Genomic DNA, 15695 nt, shown 5'->3' on the forward strand with positions numbered 1-15695 from the left:
AATCTGCAGGCGGCGGCGATTCTGTTCCAGCTGATTAAAATCACAAACCAGCGGCTGCACCACACAAGATATTCCCAGAATCCCCGATGAGCAGATTTATCGATAATATTTCTGGTCTTTTAAACTTTAAAGAAGATCTGAACTGAACTCGTCCACAACAGAAAATATCGACTCGGGAGCTCAAACCTCTGACTGGACGACGTTCCCCAAGCCGCCAGCATCTCGCTCAGACACGGGGTTAATTATAAACTCACCCAATCATAAAAAAGCAGCATAAGTGGGAGGATTTAAATCAATAAAATACCGATTAATAAAAATCCACATGCAGGTTTTGTAGCTTCATCTCAATAAAAACCTAAACCCGTTTTAACACTTTCACTGCGACAAATTTAAAACAGCAAATAGTGATTTAAATGTTTTTTAAACACAGCAATTTATAACATCAGACACTAGAGATACTAGAGATACTAGAGACACTAGATATACTAGTGATACTAGTAATGACATTGAACTTCTCTAAAACCAAAATGTTTTATTCTCTTTGGACACTAAAAACCCAACAAACTGTTCAAACCTAATTAGCTGCTCGTGTTAGCAACCGCAGCTAACCAGCTTCATACCAAAGTAGTGGGAGGGACCTTCAGTGGAGTACTAACATTTAGCTACCCACTCAGTCATGTGACAACATGTTAAAAACAAAACCGTGTCATCTCACTGGATTGGGCCTGATGAAGCGTGTTTCAGCCGCTACACATGCGTGATTCATCAGAACCAGGTGCCATCAGCAGTTTCTGGGTGTGACAACATTTCCAAAGACGCCTGGTTTCACTTTTTCAGCCGACTCAGCAACTGTCAGCATAAACAACGCTCCGCATCAGGCTGCTCAACAAATACAATAAATTATAATGTCAGCCAGCGTTTCAAAAGTCATTGTTCCTTCTGGAGCCCCCCCGGGGCCCCCAAACCAGAGTTTAATAACCCGCTGACACAAGACACTGGCCCCGCCCACCACCACTGGTTTAAATGATGCAGCACCTCCTCCTCTTCCTCCTACCTGCTGCGTCTTCTTGCAGCTGAGGTTGGGCGGGTTGAATGACTCGATCTCCACGCAGCGCTGGTCAGGTGACCACATCCAGGTGTTCTCCTCCGACGACCTGCTGCACTCCTGCTTCCTGGTGCACCTGAGGGTCAACCAGGAGATCCTCAGGTCAAGATTTATATGCTAACGTTGTGACATATGTTGTACACCCAGGGTTAGCTTGGGAGCTAACAGACTATGCTAAAGCTAACAGTACTGGGCAGTAAACTGGGACATTCTTTCACTGATCCAGTATCCGGATCCGGATCAGAACCCGGGTGGAACCGCGGGGACTTACTTTCCCTCCAGGACACACCAGCCGCAGTACGGGTCCTTCATGGAGACGCAGGCGTGGCAGTCCGTCTTCAGGTGGCAGGACTGGACCGGAACCATGGTGATCTGAACACAGATCAATAGAATTAAAGTGTTTGTCAGCTTAAGATAGATTCACCTTAACAAATATTATTACAACACGTTCATTAATAAAGAATCAACGTATTTTCTGTGTCCTGAGCTCCATCTCTGAGCAGGACTTCACCTCACATGGAACCTCTGCCGGCCTTCAAGCCCTTCAATTAACCCTGATTATTATTATTATGATCATCATCATCATCATTATTATCATTACTAGTATCTCTCTTCCATCACGTTTACATGAAAACTGGTCCAATCGCTGCTGCTGCTAGTGATGCTAATCTGAAAGCTAACAGACGTACACTTCCTGTTTAGGGCAGACCAACAGAACCTCCAGCCAATCAGCTCCATTTGGACTTGGCGCTGATGGAGGAAAGCAGACAGCAGCTGGGATGGTCACATGATTAACTTCATCCAATCAGAGTCTAGAGCTCCATCAGCAGCTTCAGAGGGTGATGATGGTTCTGGACTACCAGGACCACCAACAGGTTCTGGACCACCAGGATCACCAAAGGGTTGGGGACCACCAGGACCACCAAAGGGTTGGGGACTACCAGGACCACCAACAGGTTCTGGACCAGGACTGCCTGGTTACTTTAGTAATGGCTGAACTTTGACCTCTCGTCCTTGGTGACCTGGAGAGGCGGGGCTAATGTATTTAAATGAGCAGACAGAACAGACTCATCAGGCTGAAGCGCCCTCTTGAAGCGCGTTCTAATTAATTCATCTCAGAATCAATAAGATCAATACGACTTTGTCGCGGCGGCGAGAGTGATGACGAGTGAGAGATGAAGAGACAGAAGAGAGAGACGGATGGAGGGCAGGAAACAGAGCCGGAGAGGATCAATCAGGAGGACTCCTGGGTGGGAGCGCAGACGGATGAGTTGGTGGAGTCGGACCAACGGAGGGATGATCAAATATTCCAGACAGAATGAATAAAAGACTCAATAAGTCTCTGCGCTGACGGATGGAGTCAAAGAGGAGATGTTGGAGGAAGAGTCCCTGACCTTCGTCGTGTGGTGGCGTCGCGGCGTTTGATGGATGGACGGAGAGAGGAATGGATTCAGAGGAGAGGAGGATCAGTCCGTTGTGTGTTCTGACCTTTTTCTCGGTGGTGATGTACAGGTGCTGGAGGCCCGAGTCAAACAGGAGGTTCTTGTTCACCTTGTCGCCCTTCACCTCGCCCGACGCTCGCCCGTAAATCTCCGGACTGGCTGACAGATGCACCTTCAGCACCTGTGGAAGAACCAAATCCACATTAGCATGTGTTTACATTCAGACCGCAGCCTGGACCCACTTCCTGTTTGTTAAATGCTGTTGTTTTTTTTTAAACCAAAAAGTCAAGGATGACCACGGAGGAAAAAGAGTCCATAAACCTCGGCTTACGTCGATCGGAGTTGTGGCGTACTCAATTATACGTCGTTCCTATTTTATTATTGTTTTAACATTTTATGCTGATGACACTCACATTTATATCTATGGTCTACTGTAAAGAATAATCTATGGGGTAGACCCAGAACCAGAATCTCAACTACAGGTGTTGGAAGGTACAGGTAAACCTCGGCTTACGTCATTCAGAGGTGACTTTTAGAATCCATAACTCAATTTAATCTCCGTCAGTAAACTGATGAGTTAAATTCAGTTCATTTATAGAGAGAATTAATCTCACATCTGGGCTCAGGGAGTGTTTAGAGGTTATGAATGTAAGGAGGATTATTGGTTTTCACCTCAGGGAAAACACAATAACGGATACATTTAATTACATTATAACTAAAGAAACCAAAATAATTATATTAATTACATTAAATAAAAAATAACAAAAATATAATTAATAAAAAAATAAAATGAAAATTATAATAAAAATTATAAATACATTTAACAAATGACAACAAATGTATAAGTAAATAAATAAATTTAAAATATCAACACAATAAATATGTAAATAAAAGGCGTCTTTACCTCTCCATTGGAGGTACCCAGGAATGCCACAGTGTTCTGTAACTCCACCGCCACGGCAACGGCGGTCATGACGCCTTTCCGAACCAGCGGCGGCTCGGCCGTCAGGGCGAACTCGGCCTTGCTGGCCATGGGTGAGGGCAGGAACTCGGCTCCACACTTGTACCTGAGGGCCATGTTGTTCTGGGGGGGAAGAACAGGAACCGTGGAGACACTTTCTTCTGGTCTTTATCTCCGGCCTGCAGGCTGATGGACTCACCTGATTACTGTGGCTGCAGAGCTGCTCCGACTTGGAGGAGTACGGCGCGTAGACGGCGGCCCTCCCGTTAATGATGCCGTTGTCGCTGTAACAGGCTCCGATTATTTCCACCATCCTTTTATTAATGGAGCGCAGAGGGAACATACCTACAAACAGGAACACAAACAGTCGGCGCCGGTTTCCTGCCGCTTCCTCAGTTTTCTGTTTCACACTGAGGCGCCTGATGAATTACTGGAGGCCGTGTTTCTGTCAAACCAATAATTGTCAGCTCCACCACGCAAAAAAAAAAGAACCACGCTTTGAGGATGGAACACTTGAGTTCGTTACAGATGATTCGGTTGTGCTGACCGAGCTGCTGCTGTGTTCAAAGGCAGAAAACTCCAGTCGTCATAATTACAGTCAGCAGAGTCCTTGAACGCCACGCGAGTTTTAACGCCGACTACTCCTGGATTCTTGTTCTGTCAAGGTGTTTGTTAAAAATGGACCAAAAACAAAGTCAAAGTATTTGTTCTACTTAAAAATATACAAATTATGATGATTCAAAAAACAAACTGATTTTAAATTTTTTTAAAAATTTCTTTCAAAAAGGAGAAAATCAGCAGAAAACATGTTTGGAGCACTAATAGCGAGTTTTATACCCATCAGAACAAAAGAACAAACTAGTTCACTAAAACCTCTATTTTGGCATAATATTTGAGGTTTATAATAATTTTTTGTCTTATGCAAAAATATAAAAATTTTGGAAATATTTTTGATGTTTGAAAATACAGATTTTATAATTTTAAAATTTCCTTCAAAAATTAGAAAAAAAATAGCAGGAAATTGATTTAAAGCACGAACCACTAATTTTATTAGTTTATTGAATTTTATACCTACCAGAACAAGAGAGAAAACTTTCACCATAAATTATTTCAGCATTTTTACAAAAAACGTGTCAAAATTTTGGCGTAAACTGCGGTTTATAATCCAGAATGTTTTGCTTTATAAAACTTCCTGTTTCCAGGTAAAACCTCAGACCTTTCCCGGGAGGGTCAGGCGTGAATTGGACACCTACACATGGCCGAAGATGACGGGTCCTCGTCGGACGAGAAGGTGACGAACAGGACTTTATCAGAGGTGGAAACCGGTCCGTACCGGCCAGAAGCCGTCATCGTCTGGGCCAGAACGTCACCTGGTGACGTCACGTACGCCGCCTGAGAGGTGAGGGAGAGACGATGAATGTTAGCCGCTACAATTAGCTTAGCCTGCTAGCTAGAAGCTCAAGCCCGTCCAATCAGCACCTGGACTTTGTTGTACTTGTTGTCGGCGCTGCAGTTGAGCTGCAGCTCGGTGTAGGAGTAGTACCCCTGGTCGTCTTCACACATCCTGGAGATGAAGGTGTAGTTCTTGGTGTCCTGGAAGCCCAGCGTCCGCGAGAACAGGAAGTAGACGAAGCGGCCGTCCTTGAAGGCGTAGCGGAAGTCGTGGAGGTAGCGCAGGACGAAGGGGTTGGCCTGGACGGCCGACGCCTCGATGATGCTGTCGAACACCACCCAGTCGTGGTAGTCCTGCAGGATGCGGGTGGAGATCAGCTTGGTACTGTCGTGGCTGCCGTAGCCTTTCCCCACCTGGGGAGGGACGAGATGGAGTCAGCTTTCACCCAACTGCCCCCTTCACCCAACTTTTGCGTGAAAACGAAACAGGAAGTTTCCCCATCCTCACCAGGAAGACGGTGAAGTTATCCCGATCCTTGGTGAAGTAGGACATCACCCCCACCACGGTGACGCCCTCCTCGGAGCTCGCCACGTAGGACTTCTCCCCTTTGGTGTCGCTGAAGTAGAGCAGGTGCCCCACGTCGCTGAGGTTCCTCAGGGAGCAGATGCCCCTGAACACGCTGCCGCACACCACCAGCGTGTCGCCGGCGGCGTGGACCAGCAGCAGCTTGTTGTGGTTGTCCGTGTCCACCGCCTCGTCGCAGGCGTCCGTCACCGGCGGCGTGCACAGGCGGTTGTCCTTCCTGGGGCCCGTCTCGGTGCGGGACTCCAGCTGGAGGTCGGAGGTCAGCTGGTAGAGCGAGTTGATGGCGCCGACGTACAGCCGGCCCGTCCGCGCGTCCGCCACCACGTTGTTGATCAGCGTGTCCGAGAGGAACTCGGCGTTCTTAGCCCGGGAGGAGGGAATGATGGTTGCCAGGGCGACCAGGGCGAACTGCCACGCCCACCACCTCTCCATCACGTCTGTAGGCGGAGCACAGAGAGAGCGAAAGGTTGAAGGTTCGAATTCCGAACGGGACGAGCGTCTGATTCCTGTTTTTGTTGTTGGATTACCGTTAAAATATTTGAATTCATGAAGAAAAAAAGGGAAAACATACAAATAAACTCCCAATGAAGCAAATTAATCACATTTTAATTCATAGAATAATTAGCATTTAGCTGCTACTGATTGATTAGCCCATTAGACTCCAATGAAGACATTCATCAAACAAACGCTGGAGTAGAACAGTGGAGAGCGAGGAAGAGGAGCGACGACTTTCTCCGTTCGTTAGTCTCGGCGTATGTTTTTAATTAGCGTCGCATTCGCCGCTCTAACCGTCGGCACGCGTGCGTCCGTCGGGTCGGCCCTCATCCATATTCATCATGGCGTCGCGTTGGTTTTTTCACGGCTGCGTGAGCGGGCATCTCAGCGGCCAATCACTGGTGGTGCAGCAGCAATCAGATCCTCCTGATTGGCGGTCAATTGGGTGGCGCTTCCCTCGTGCTTTGACTCGCCCCAAATTGAATGTGCTTCAGTTCATTGCGAAGGGATTTATTAGCGAGAGAAGATTCAGCACCAAAAACACCTGCTAGCTGAAATTAGCGCTGATAGCAGGAGACCCCCCGAGGCGGCGCAGGAAGTGTTCATGCAGGAAGTGATCAACATGCAAACTGTTGAGGACAAAGATACCCAGAAACCCTAGAGTCCCCAAAAGGAAGGCGAGTCACCGGTGCACTTCGGTTCTGTTTTGGGTTCCCTTCAGCGGCGCGTCGGAACGCGTTTCCAATTTTAGTTGATTTACCCCAGTGAGAAACGTTGTGTATGTCGATGACTCCATGCTTCTCACATCTAATAAGTTAGCAAAAGTGCTAATTACATTCAGTACGAATTTGCCGACAGCTCATTTAAAACCGTTTTTCGTGGAGGGTTCAACTCTTCGTGAGCTAGCACAGAGTTAGCTGCAGACATGCTAACATTAGCTGCAGTCAGACGTGTTGTTTTGAACACAATGTTAGTTGGTGTTGGATTTTATTGTGGAACCAGCTGTTGCTCACCCTCCGTTCAGCCGTTAGCAGAACCAATGAGCTCGCCGGTAGCGTCTGCGCTGCGGGTTGGGACGTGACTCCAAACTGTACAAACAACTCCTGCTTTGACTCCCTGTGACGCCCCCCCCTCCCCGCCCACCGCATTAAAACAGGCATAGAGACAGCAGGTGTGTTCACCTGCCCCCGTCTCGGCGGGGCCGTTCAGGACGTGAGCATCTGCCACATCAAAAGGAAATCATCTCTGGTTCCCAGGCGGGATCCGTCTCCATCGCGCCGCTTTATTTCCTCCCATCCTGTTGGGTCGGTTCTTTTCAGCCCGACACGCCATCAGCGCCGGAACAAAACCGTCACGCTAAGATTCCACATCCCCCCCGTCTGTTCTGGTTCTGTTTGACTCGTCCAGGTTTGGCTCCTCCTCTACCTCAAAGGGTTTTAATAACTTGAAGACATTATTTCCCCCTAATGATGCATTGACCAGCACTGGTCCATGGGTCAATTGGTACTGGTCTGTGAGATGCTTGCCTCGGTCACATGACTACCTTCTTAAAGGGGCCACTGACACAGAATACATTACCGCTAAACTGAAACTCCCAATCTAGCAGAACTAACAAGAAACAAACGTTGGTGACGTTACTGCTAATAAAGTTGATACAAACTGGATTCACCTTTATTATAAGAGTGAGAATAAAACAGTTTAACGCTGGTCATGTCGTTTTATTTCTTACAGCTCCTTCACGTTAACCTTCGTCTTTAACGTTCGGGTTCCGCCGTCGGTCGTCCTCGTCCTCGGCTGTCGACTCACTTCCTGCGTCACACCTCCACAGCAGCGACCTGTGCGCGTCCATCCATGACCCGTGTGTGTGTGTGTGTGTGTGTGTGTACTTCAGGCTCTGCACGCTTTGAAACGGCTTTTACAGAATTTAGGAATGAATGCATCCACTACAAAGTGTGCTGAGCCTGTGTGGCTGAGATTACACTGCTGGGGAGGAAACTCCAGCAACAAAGGGGATAAAACGTAGATGCTGCAATGGAAAGGAGTCCACACACTCACACACACACACACACACACACACACACACACACACACACACACACACACACACACACACACACACACACACACCTACAGCGTCTGTACAGGAGGGAGAGGAGCAATCTGCGTCTCATTAAAATCCTGAGTGCATACTTGGTAAAGAGCGTCGACCCCGCCGCTAGAAACTTTGGAATGAATCTAAACCCTGGAATACGGACGGCGCTCCAGCCGGGGGGAATCCAGCTCGGCTGATTTCCTTTCTCTCCCTCACCTCTCAGCTTTTCTCTTCATAACTTCTCTTTGTGATTCACGGCGTCTCTCACGACTATCTCCCTTCCCTCTATCTGTCTCTACATCCTCACCCCCGGGGAGGAGTTCAAACAGAAGAGCTTTTTCTGACACACCACATCCCCCGGGACGACCACCCCCCCCCCCCATCGTTCTGGCAGTCTGTCCGCACTAGGGCCTGAGTAATATTTATTATTTAACTCCCAATCTGAAACTCCACGGGAGCGTCGGACGACTGAAACGGTGCCAACAGAGGCAAACGTATCAGGAAATAAAATTAAAGTCATAAATTGCTGCTTGGAAAAAGTTCAGACAACACAACTTTTACTGAAGGTCTATTTCTGGCGCCGGTTTCAGAACCTCCCGGTTTGTTTTTATCCATTTGCATTAGCATGTAGCATGAACAGGCTACGAGGTAACCGCGAAAACCTGCCCCCCAGAAACTGGAATAGGAACTCTTTTCCATCCCCGTTTCCACGATTCCGCAAATGAAAGATGCTGCAGTGTGTCTGCCAGGCCAGTAGGTGGCAGTGTGACCTGGAAGGGGAAGATCTCAGCAGGTTCAGCAGCATTAAAAAACTCAACAGTCCCTGTCGTCACGGCGACAGAATGACAGGTTTAACAGGTTCTAGTTTGGATGCGCTTTAAGGTTTCCAACAGAACAACAGGAAGTGAATAAAACTTAACTGTTTTCGTCTAAAGCTGAAGAACGGCTCCATCCCTTATTAACGTTCTCCTTCACAGAGTCGGGATCACTTCTCTCTCTCCGGGGTTCTTTATTTTCCCGCTCAGGTTCTTAACGCCGGCAGACGGGTTTCGTGTTGACGCTTCGTTAGGAAACTCCTGGCGCCGCCTCATTTACATTCATGCCCACCACCAGGCATCATTAACCATTCATGACACCGGAGCTGGAGGAACATTGAAGCTGATTGGCTGGGCCTGGAAGGGATGCGGGTGCTGTGATTGGCAGAGCCCGGGGGAAATTGACTTCTTACTGGTGGTAATGAAGAGACCTGGAGGAGAGCAGCGGAGGCGACGCAGGCGTGAAATAAAACACCGAAGAGGATAAAACCAGAAACAATCTGGACCCGGCGTCCACGGAGGCCCCGCCCATCCACGGCGGCAAACAGGAACCGCCAAATCAATAACGTGTTGATTGAACAGACTATAAAAAACGATAAAAAGCCGTTTTGAGACGGCGGAACCATCAAACGTCGGACAAACTGACACCAGACGATTTACCGCTAATCAAGTTTGCATCAGTACAAATTTAATTTAGCAGCAAACCAACGTCACAAGTTCATCTTTAAATAGTTTAGACCTTTGAAGCTGTAAATTAATTACATCTGAAACAGAAAAGTCATCACTGGTGACGTTCGATGCTAACCCCATTAGCGACGGTCCGACTGGGCAGATTCAGATGTTAAACGACCGACTTGACAGGAAGTAGACGAGTCCACGAACCCTTTGAGCGGTCGAGTTCGCGGACGTTACAACTGGCAGAATGAGACCTGGTAAGAAGAGGATCAGTGTGTGAGGGGGGGGTCTGAGCTGGGGGTTGTGTGTGGTACCAGTGGGTAACATCCCGGCAGGGCAGCGCCGGCGGGAAGACAAAGACTGACTGTCAGGGGGGGCGGCGACACAAAGAGGAATAAACAGGAAATGAACACAACCAGCCGACCGACCCGACGTGACTGGAAAGTCTGACGGACGATGGACGACGAAGTTACGGCAGGTTACGATGCAACAAAGCGTGTTTGAGCAAAGCATCATGGGATTGGTCAAGAACAGAAAGAAAACACCAATAAATGTCCGGAGCGTTGGAGGAACTCCGATAAAGGAGATCAATGGCTACGAAGCACCAGCAGCCAATGAGTTAACCAATGAGTTAGCTAGCTTTGCTAGCAACAAGCAAAGGGCGACAGCATGAATGCTAACCTTTAGCATTGTGGAGGGGGTCATGTTTTCACTGGATAAATGAATTGGCTGCTCGAGGTGTCCCTCAGGGAGAAGAGTTTAGAAAAGAAAGGTGTTCCACAGGGAGGTGTAGCTTTGACCGCAAATTTCAACAGGTCTTTGAACGCATCATGGTGGTGAGTTCTGCCAACAAACACCCTAAAGAACCAACAGAAGGAAACGCCCACCATTATGGATTACCCAGATTACCTAGATTACCCATTTAAAATCGCAATTTAGTGCAAATTTAACTCCGCCGCAGTCGGACAGGAAGTGAAATCCACCACCTGGGAGGCTGGAAATTAATCTCCTTAAATAAATACGACTTTGCATCAACGCATGGAAACTTTTCCAAGGTAAAGACAGAAGTGCGATAATGAGACGGCGAGGAAACGCCCTGATCCCATTCTGTGGCGCTAAACTCACTCAGAGATTAATTCTCTGTTATGCAAATGTAATTTAGCGGCCGTGTCCTCGGCGTCGGAGGGAGCGATTAACAACCACTTCCTCCCCTCGTACATCTCCCATTAACCTACCAACGACACGCGCCGACGCCGTGGCGTGTCCTTGTGTGAACGGATCCCTGCATACCAACAGTCCCCACCCGCTTTAAGCAGCCCTCATGCATAAAGAAGGGCTTCCTACAACTTTAAAGAACAAAACGCAGCGTCCAACTTCAATTAATCGAGTCCACATTGGGAAAACTACCTATAGAACACAAGTCTGGATGATGCCCTCATCTGATTGGCTGCAGAGCGTCGATTCATGCCTGATAGACACGCTTCACACTTCCTGTCTGACGTAGAGCTCAGGAAACGCTTCATTAAATCTCAAAAGTTCAAAATGAACTAATAAAGAAAAGAAGCAGCTCTGCAGACAAATGCTGAAACCAAAGCCGTCCTGATATTACCTCCAGTAAATAAATTGTGTTTACATAAACGTTTATCCGTCTGCAGGAATAAACAAAAAGTCTTGACAAAACAAAATACTTAAAAATTCTGGATCCAGAACAAAAACTTGATCTGCTTTTCTTGTATTTTCTACAAACGACGTTTGATTTTAAATGAAATTGATTTTAAATGTGCTTCGGAACTAGGGGACCCCCTGCAACAATTGTTCAACCTCAGTCTGCGGCTGGGGAGAGTCCCGTCACTGTGGAAGACCTCCTGCATTGTCCCTGTACCCAAGAAAGGACGCCCTACTGAGCTCAACGACCACCGACCGGTCGCTCTTACCTCCCACGTAATGAAGACCCTAGAGCGACTGGTCCTGGAGCTCATGCGTCCACAGGTGCAGGGTGCTATGGACCCTCTCCAGTTTGCCTATCAGGCCAAGGTTGGGGTTGACGATGCTGTCATGTACCTCCTCCACCGCACACTCTCCTACCTGGACGCCGGGGGCTGTGCCGTCAGAGTGCTCTTCTTCGACTTTTCGAGTGCCTTCAACACCATCCAGCCCCAGCTCCTGCAGGATAAACTGACCTCCATGGCTGTGGACCCCTACCTCGTGAGCTGGATTACGGACTACCTAACGGACAGACCCCAGTACGTCCGTATGGGGGACTGCTTGTCTTCTATGGTGACCAGCAGCACGGGGGCGCCACAGGGGACCGTTCTATCCCCCATTCTCTTCACCCTCTACACATCAGACTTCAAGCACAACTCGGATACATGCCACATACAGAAGTACTCCGATGACACCGCGATAGTGGCATGTATCCGGGAGGGTGATGAGGGGGGGTACAGGGCATTGGTGGCTGACTTCGTGGAGTGGTGCCAACAGAACCAGCTCCAGCTCAACGTCTCCAAGACAAAGGAGATGGTTCTGGATTTCCGGCGGGCACCTCCCTCTCCACAGCCGGTGATCATCAATGGCAGTGAGGTGGAGGTGGTAGAAAACTATAAGTACCTGGGACTGCAGCTAGACAGCAGACTGGACTGGTCACTCAACTCCAACTGTGTGTACAAGAAGGGGCAGAGCAGGATGTACTTCCTAAGGAGGCTGGCCTCCTTCAACATCTGTCCTAAGCTCCTTTTCATGTTCTATCAGTCCGTAGTCTCCAGTGTGCTGTCATACGCCATTGTGTGTTGGGGTGGGGGGGCCAGGAAAAGAGATATGGACCGTCTGAACAGACTCATCCGCAGAGCGGGCTCAGTGGTCGGGCTGAGCCTGGACTCTGTGGATATGCTTCTGGAGAGCAGGACCATGTCTAAAATTAAGGCCATCATGAACAACACCAGGCACCCCCTACACACCACCTTCTCCCAGCAGAGAAGCACCTTCAGCGGCAGACTGCTGTCACACAGCGCCTCCACAGAGAGGCTGAGGTCCTCCTTCGTGCCCCGTGCCATCAGGGGGTACAATGACTCTCTCAGGAGGAGCGGGGGGGAGGTGGCGAGGTCAGCACGGGGTTGAAAATGGATTTAATTTAATTTAAATTTAATTTTATACTGTTGTATATATATATATATAAAATTTATTTATTTATTTTTATACTGTTTTTATATTTTAATTCAATTTTATACTGTTTAGATTTTATTTTATACTGTTTATATTTTAATACTGTAATATTTTTAAATTTTATACTGTTTATATTTTTAGTTATAGTTTAGTATATAAGTCCTGTTAGTGCTGCATGTGCCTGTCTGTTAGTGTAATGTATGTCTTGCGGTATGTCCTGTGATGTCAGTGTTTCCTTTTCTCCTGGTGTTTATCCAGTATTATTTGTTAAGTAATGCCTGAGCAGTGGATATATGCAATTTCCTCCGGGATTAATAAAGTATCTATCTATCTATCTATCTATCTATCTATGAGTGGATTCTCTCCTCCACATCCGTCTATGAGTCAGTCTTGACGCTTGTGGAGATGCTTGCCTCGGTCACATGACTACCTTCTTAAAGGGGCCGCAACCACAGAATACATTACCATTAAACTGAAACTCCCAAGCTAGCAGAACCAAGAAGAAACAAACGTTGGTGTGACGTTACGAGGACGCTGCTAATAAAGTTGATACAAACTGGATCCACCTTTATTATCATAGTTAGAATAAAAACAGTTCAATGCTGGTCGTATCGTTAAATTGGGACGGGATTAAAATCTCGGCCCGACCCGCGTCACCTTGGGTTTGACCCCAGCTCCCATTCGCACCTGAAGGCGACACGTTCACGGAGACGAATCCCGCCGCTTTAAATAATTCACACCTTGTTGCTGACTTTCCTCCGACCTGCATGGCTGCTGCATATCAAGTGAACCGAACACGCGTGTGATTTATAAAAAGGTTTAAAATGCCCTTTTTCTGATGCGCGATAAGAGATTTTTTTTTGTATTAACGCCGCTGAGGGCTTCCATTGTGCTCATTACCCACAACTCACTGCTTCACCGGTGGATTCAAACAACACGCTGATAATCACCACGCGATGAAAAGATTTCATGATAGCCTAACTTCCTGAATGGAAATTAAAACCGCTTGATATTATCTCTGCTTTACAGATCCGGGAGGTGTTTGGGGAATGGGATTATAAAAACACCTCCGACCAATCAGCTCCAGGTTAACTCAGGTTATAGGAGTCGGGCCACACGTTAGCGACGTAGCATCAGCTCAGCTACAGCTATCGGGTTATTAAATCTGGACACAATCCAGTTTCGATTCACACTGGAAATAAAAATGAGGAATGAAGCCGAATGTCAGAGTGTTTTATTAGAAGAAACGGCTGAATCCAAAAATAATTAGCGCCGTCTGCGCTCATGGAGCCACGCCAAACCTCTTCCTGCATCTTGACTTGAGTTTCCAAAACTTTTTTCTAACTCTTCAGAATTTATTTGAACCTTTCCTTAAAACAAAGGACAGACGGGAGGCGGCGGCTCCGTTAACAAGGGGACCTCTGTTCAGGCGGCGCTTTAGCGTTAGCTGGAGAAAAAGGAAAACAGATTATTCTCTGCAGGCAGAAGACAGAGATACGGCCTTCGGTCCGGCTCGGATGGAAGGATTTAAAGGCTGATTCCAAAGCCAAAGCGAGGAGAGGGAGGATTCCTCCTCCTGGGACGATTCAGGCTCAGATAACAGGAAAGAAAACCAGACGACAAACGATTCTCTGAGTTTCAGACGATCTCGTCCCGTCGTTCCTGCTGGAGCTGGAACTCCAGACCGGAATAAATCAGAACCAAAACTTCATCGGATTACAGTAATCCCTCACTCATCCCCGCTTCAAGATGCACGGCTTCACTGCATCGTAGATTTTTAGTAGGTAGTCACGTGACACGTTTTTTGAAAAACGACGTATAACCGAGAACGACCTAAGCTGAGTCGTACTCGTATTCCAAACAACGTTCTCCGGTCAGCATCTCTAGATGAGATGCTGGTTCTGGATCTACCAGATTATTCCTTACAGTATAACATTAATGTATAGTTGAGTGTCATCAGCATACAGTGTTAATCGACCCGGGGTGACTGATGTTTAGAAGCAAAACCACAAGTTACCAACCGGGCGTTTCTAAAACCGTTTTCTCTAAATGTTTACTCAGATTAATGGTCATTAAGTGAAAACTCATCAGTCACAACAGGACTGTTGGCTTCAGCCGTACCTGTAAAATACATGTCATCTGTGCTGCTTTTTATTACGCTGAATTTCCCTCAAGGGAAGCTTTGCTGTGGTTGACTTTCAAACAGCTGATCACATCCAGTTCTTCTGGGTGGCTGTTCACATCTATTCTAGTCTGTAATCCACATTCGAGGCACACGAGCCGACAGAGACGTCGTGCACAGTTACAAGTAGAGACGTTCGTATTTGCATTTCTCTTCGCCTCACCCTGGTTTCTGTTCTCGCTCGGCGAGTTTCGGCTGAGATGAGGTGTCGCCGCAGATTCTCATCAAGTCGTCTTTTTTTCTCTGCAGAAGCAGCGGAGCTTCCAGAAGCGCTTGAAACACACTTTATCTGGTGTGGATGTGTGTTTGATCAAGAATCTCTTGCTGCTTATCAGACTATCAAACAGCTAACGCCCACCTGTGGCGGCTACAGGTCATTAGCATTGACAAATTAACTTTTTAATTGTGAGAGATGAGATTGAGGGTTACAGATCGGCTCACCGATGCAGCTGGTCGGGTTAGCGCCAGTTGGGTTGGCGCTAGTTGGGTCAGCAACGCCAAAAACATTTGTCATCAATATGTGGACCCGAATGAGCGATAAAATAGAGCTGTTCCACCACCCCCATCAAAGCCTTCACAGATTGACCTCATCATTAGCCCCAGCAGAGTCATCAGCCACCACCGCCTCCAGAGAGTTCAATTATGAAGATCATTAATTATATAGTGGTACCTCTACTTACGAATTTCTCTACTTACGAAATTTTCTACTTACGAAACGCCTCTAGGAAAATATTGCCTCTAGTTACAAAAGAAATTTCGAGTTATGAAAGGTAGAAATACAGTATGGGCTG

The 15695-nt window shown here is 47.4% G+C and overlaps 1 protein-coding gene across 2 annotated transcripts in view; it reads right to left on the minus strand.

The window, feature by feature from the left end:
- Positions 1 to 15695, minus strand: part of LOC137589071 (plexin-B2-like) — a 78303-nt gene that overhangs the window by 20297 nt on the left and 42311 nt on the right. For both annotated transcript variants that reach the window (XM_068306520.1, XM_068306521.1), the window contains exons 3-10: positions 5409 to 5923; positions 4988 to 5314; positions 4762 to 4900; positions 3708 to 3853; positions 3452 to 3631; positions 2594 to 2728; positions 1377 to 1477; positions 1055 to 1181 (exon numbers count right to left, since the gene is read on the minus strand). In XM_068306520.1, the coding sequence (XP_068162621.1) occupies positions 1055 to 1181; positions 1377 to 1477; positions 2594 to 2728; positions 3452 to 3631; positions 3708 to 3853; positions 4762 to 4900; positions 4988 to 5314; positions 5409 to 5918 (1665 nt within the window). In that variant the 5' untranslated portion in view covers positions 5919 to 5923. The remainder of the gene's footprint in view (positions 1 to 1054; positions 1182 to 1376; positions 1478 to 2593; positions 2729 to 3451; positions 3632 to 3707; positions 3854 to 4761; positions 4901 to 4987; positions 5315 to 5408; positions 5924 to 15695) is intronic.

The sequence above is a fragment of the Antennarius striatus genome, chromosome 22, assembly GCF_040054535.1.
Source record: "Antennarius striatus isolate MH-2024 chromosome 22, ASM4005453v1, whole genome shotgun sequence".
Taxonomy (NCBI): Eukaryota; Metazoa; Chordata; class Actinopteri; order Lophiiformes; family Antennariidae; genus Antennarius; species Antennarius striatus.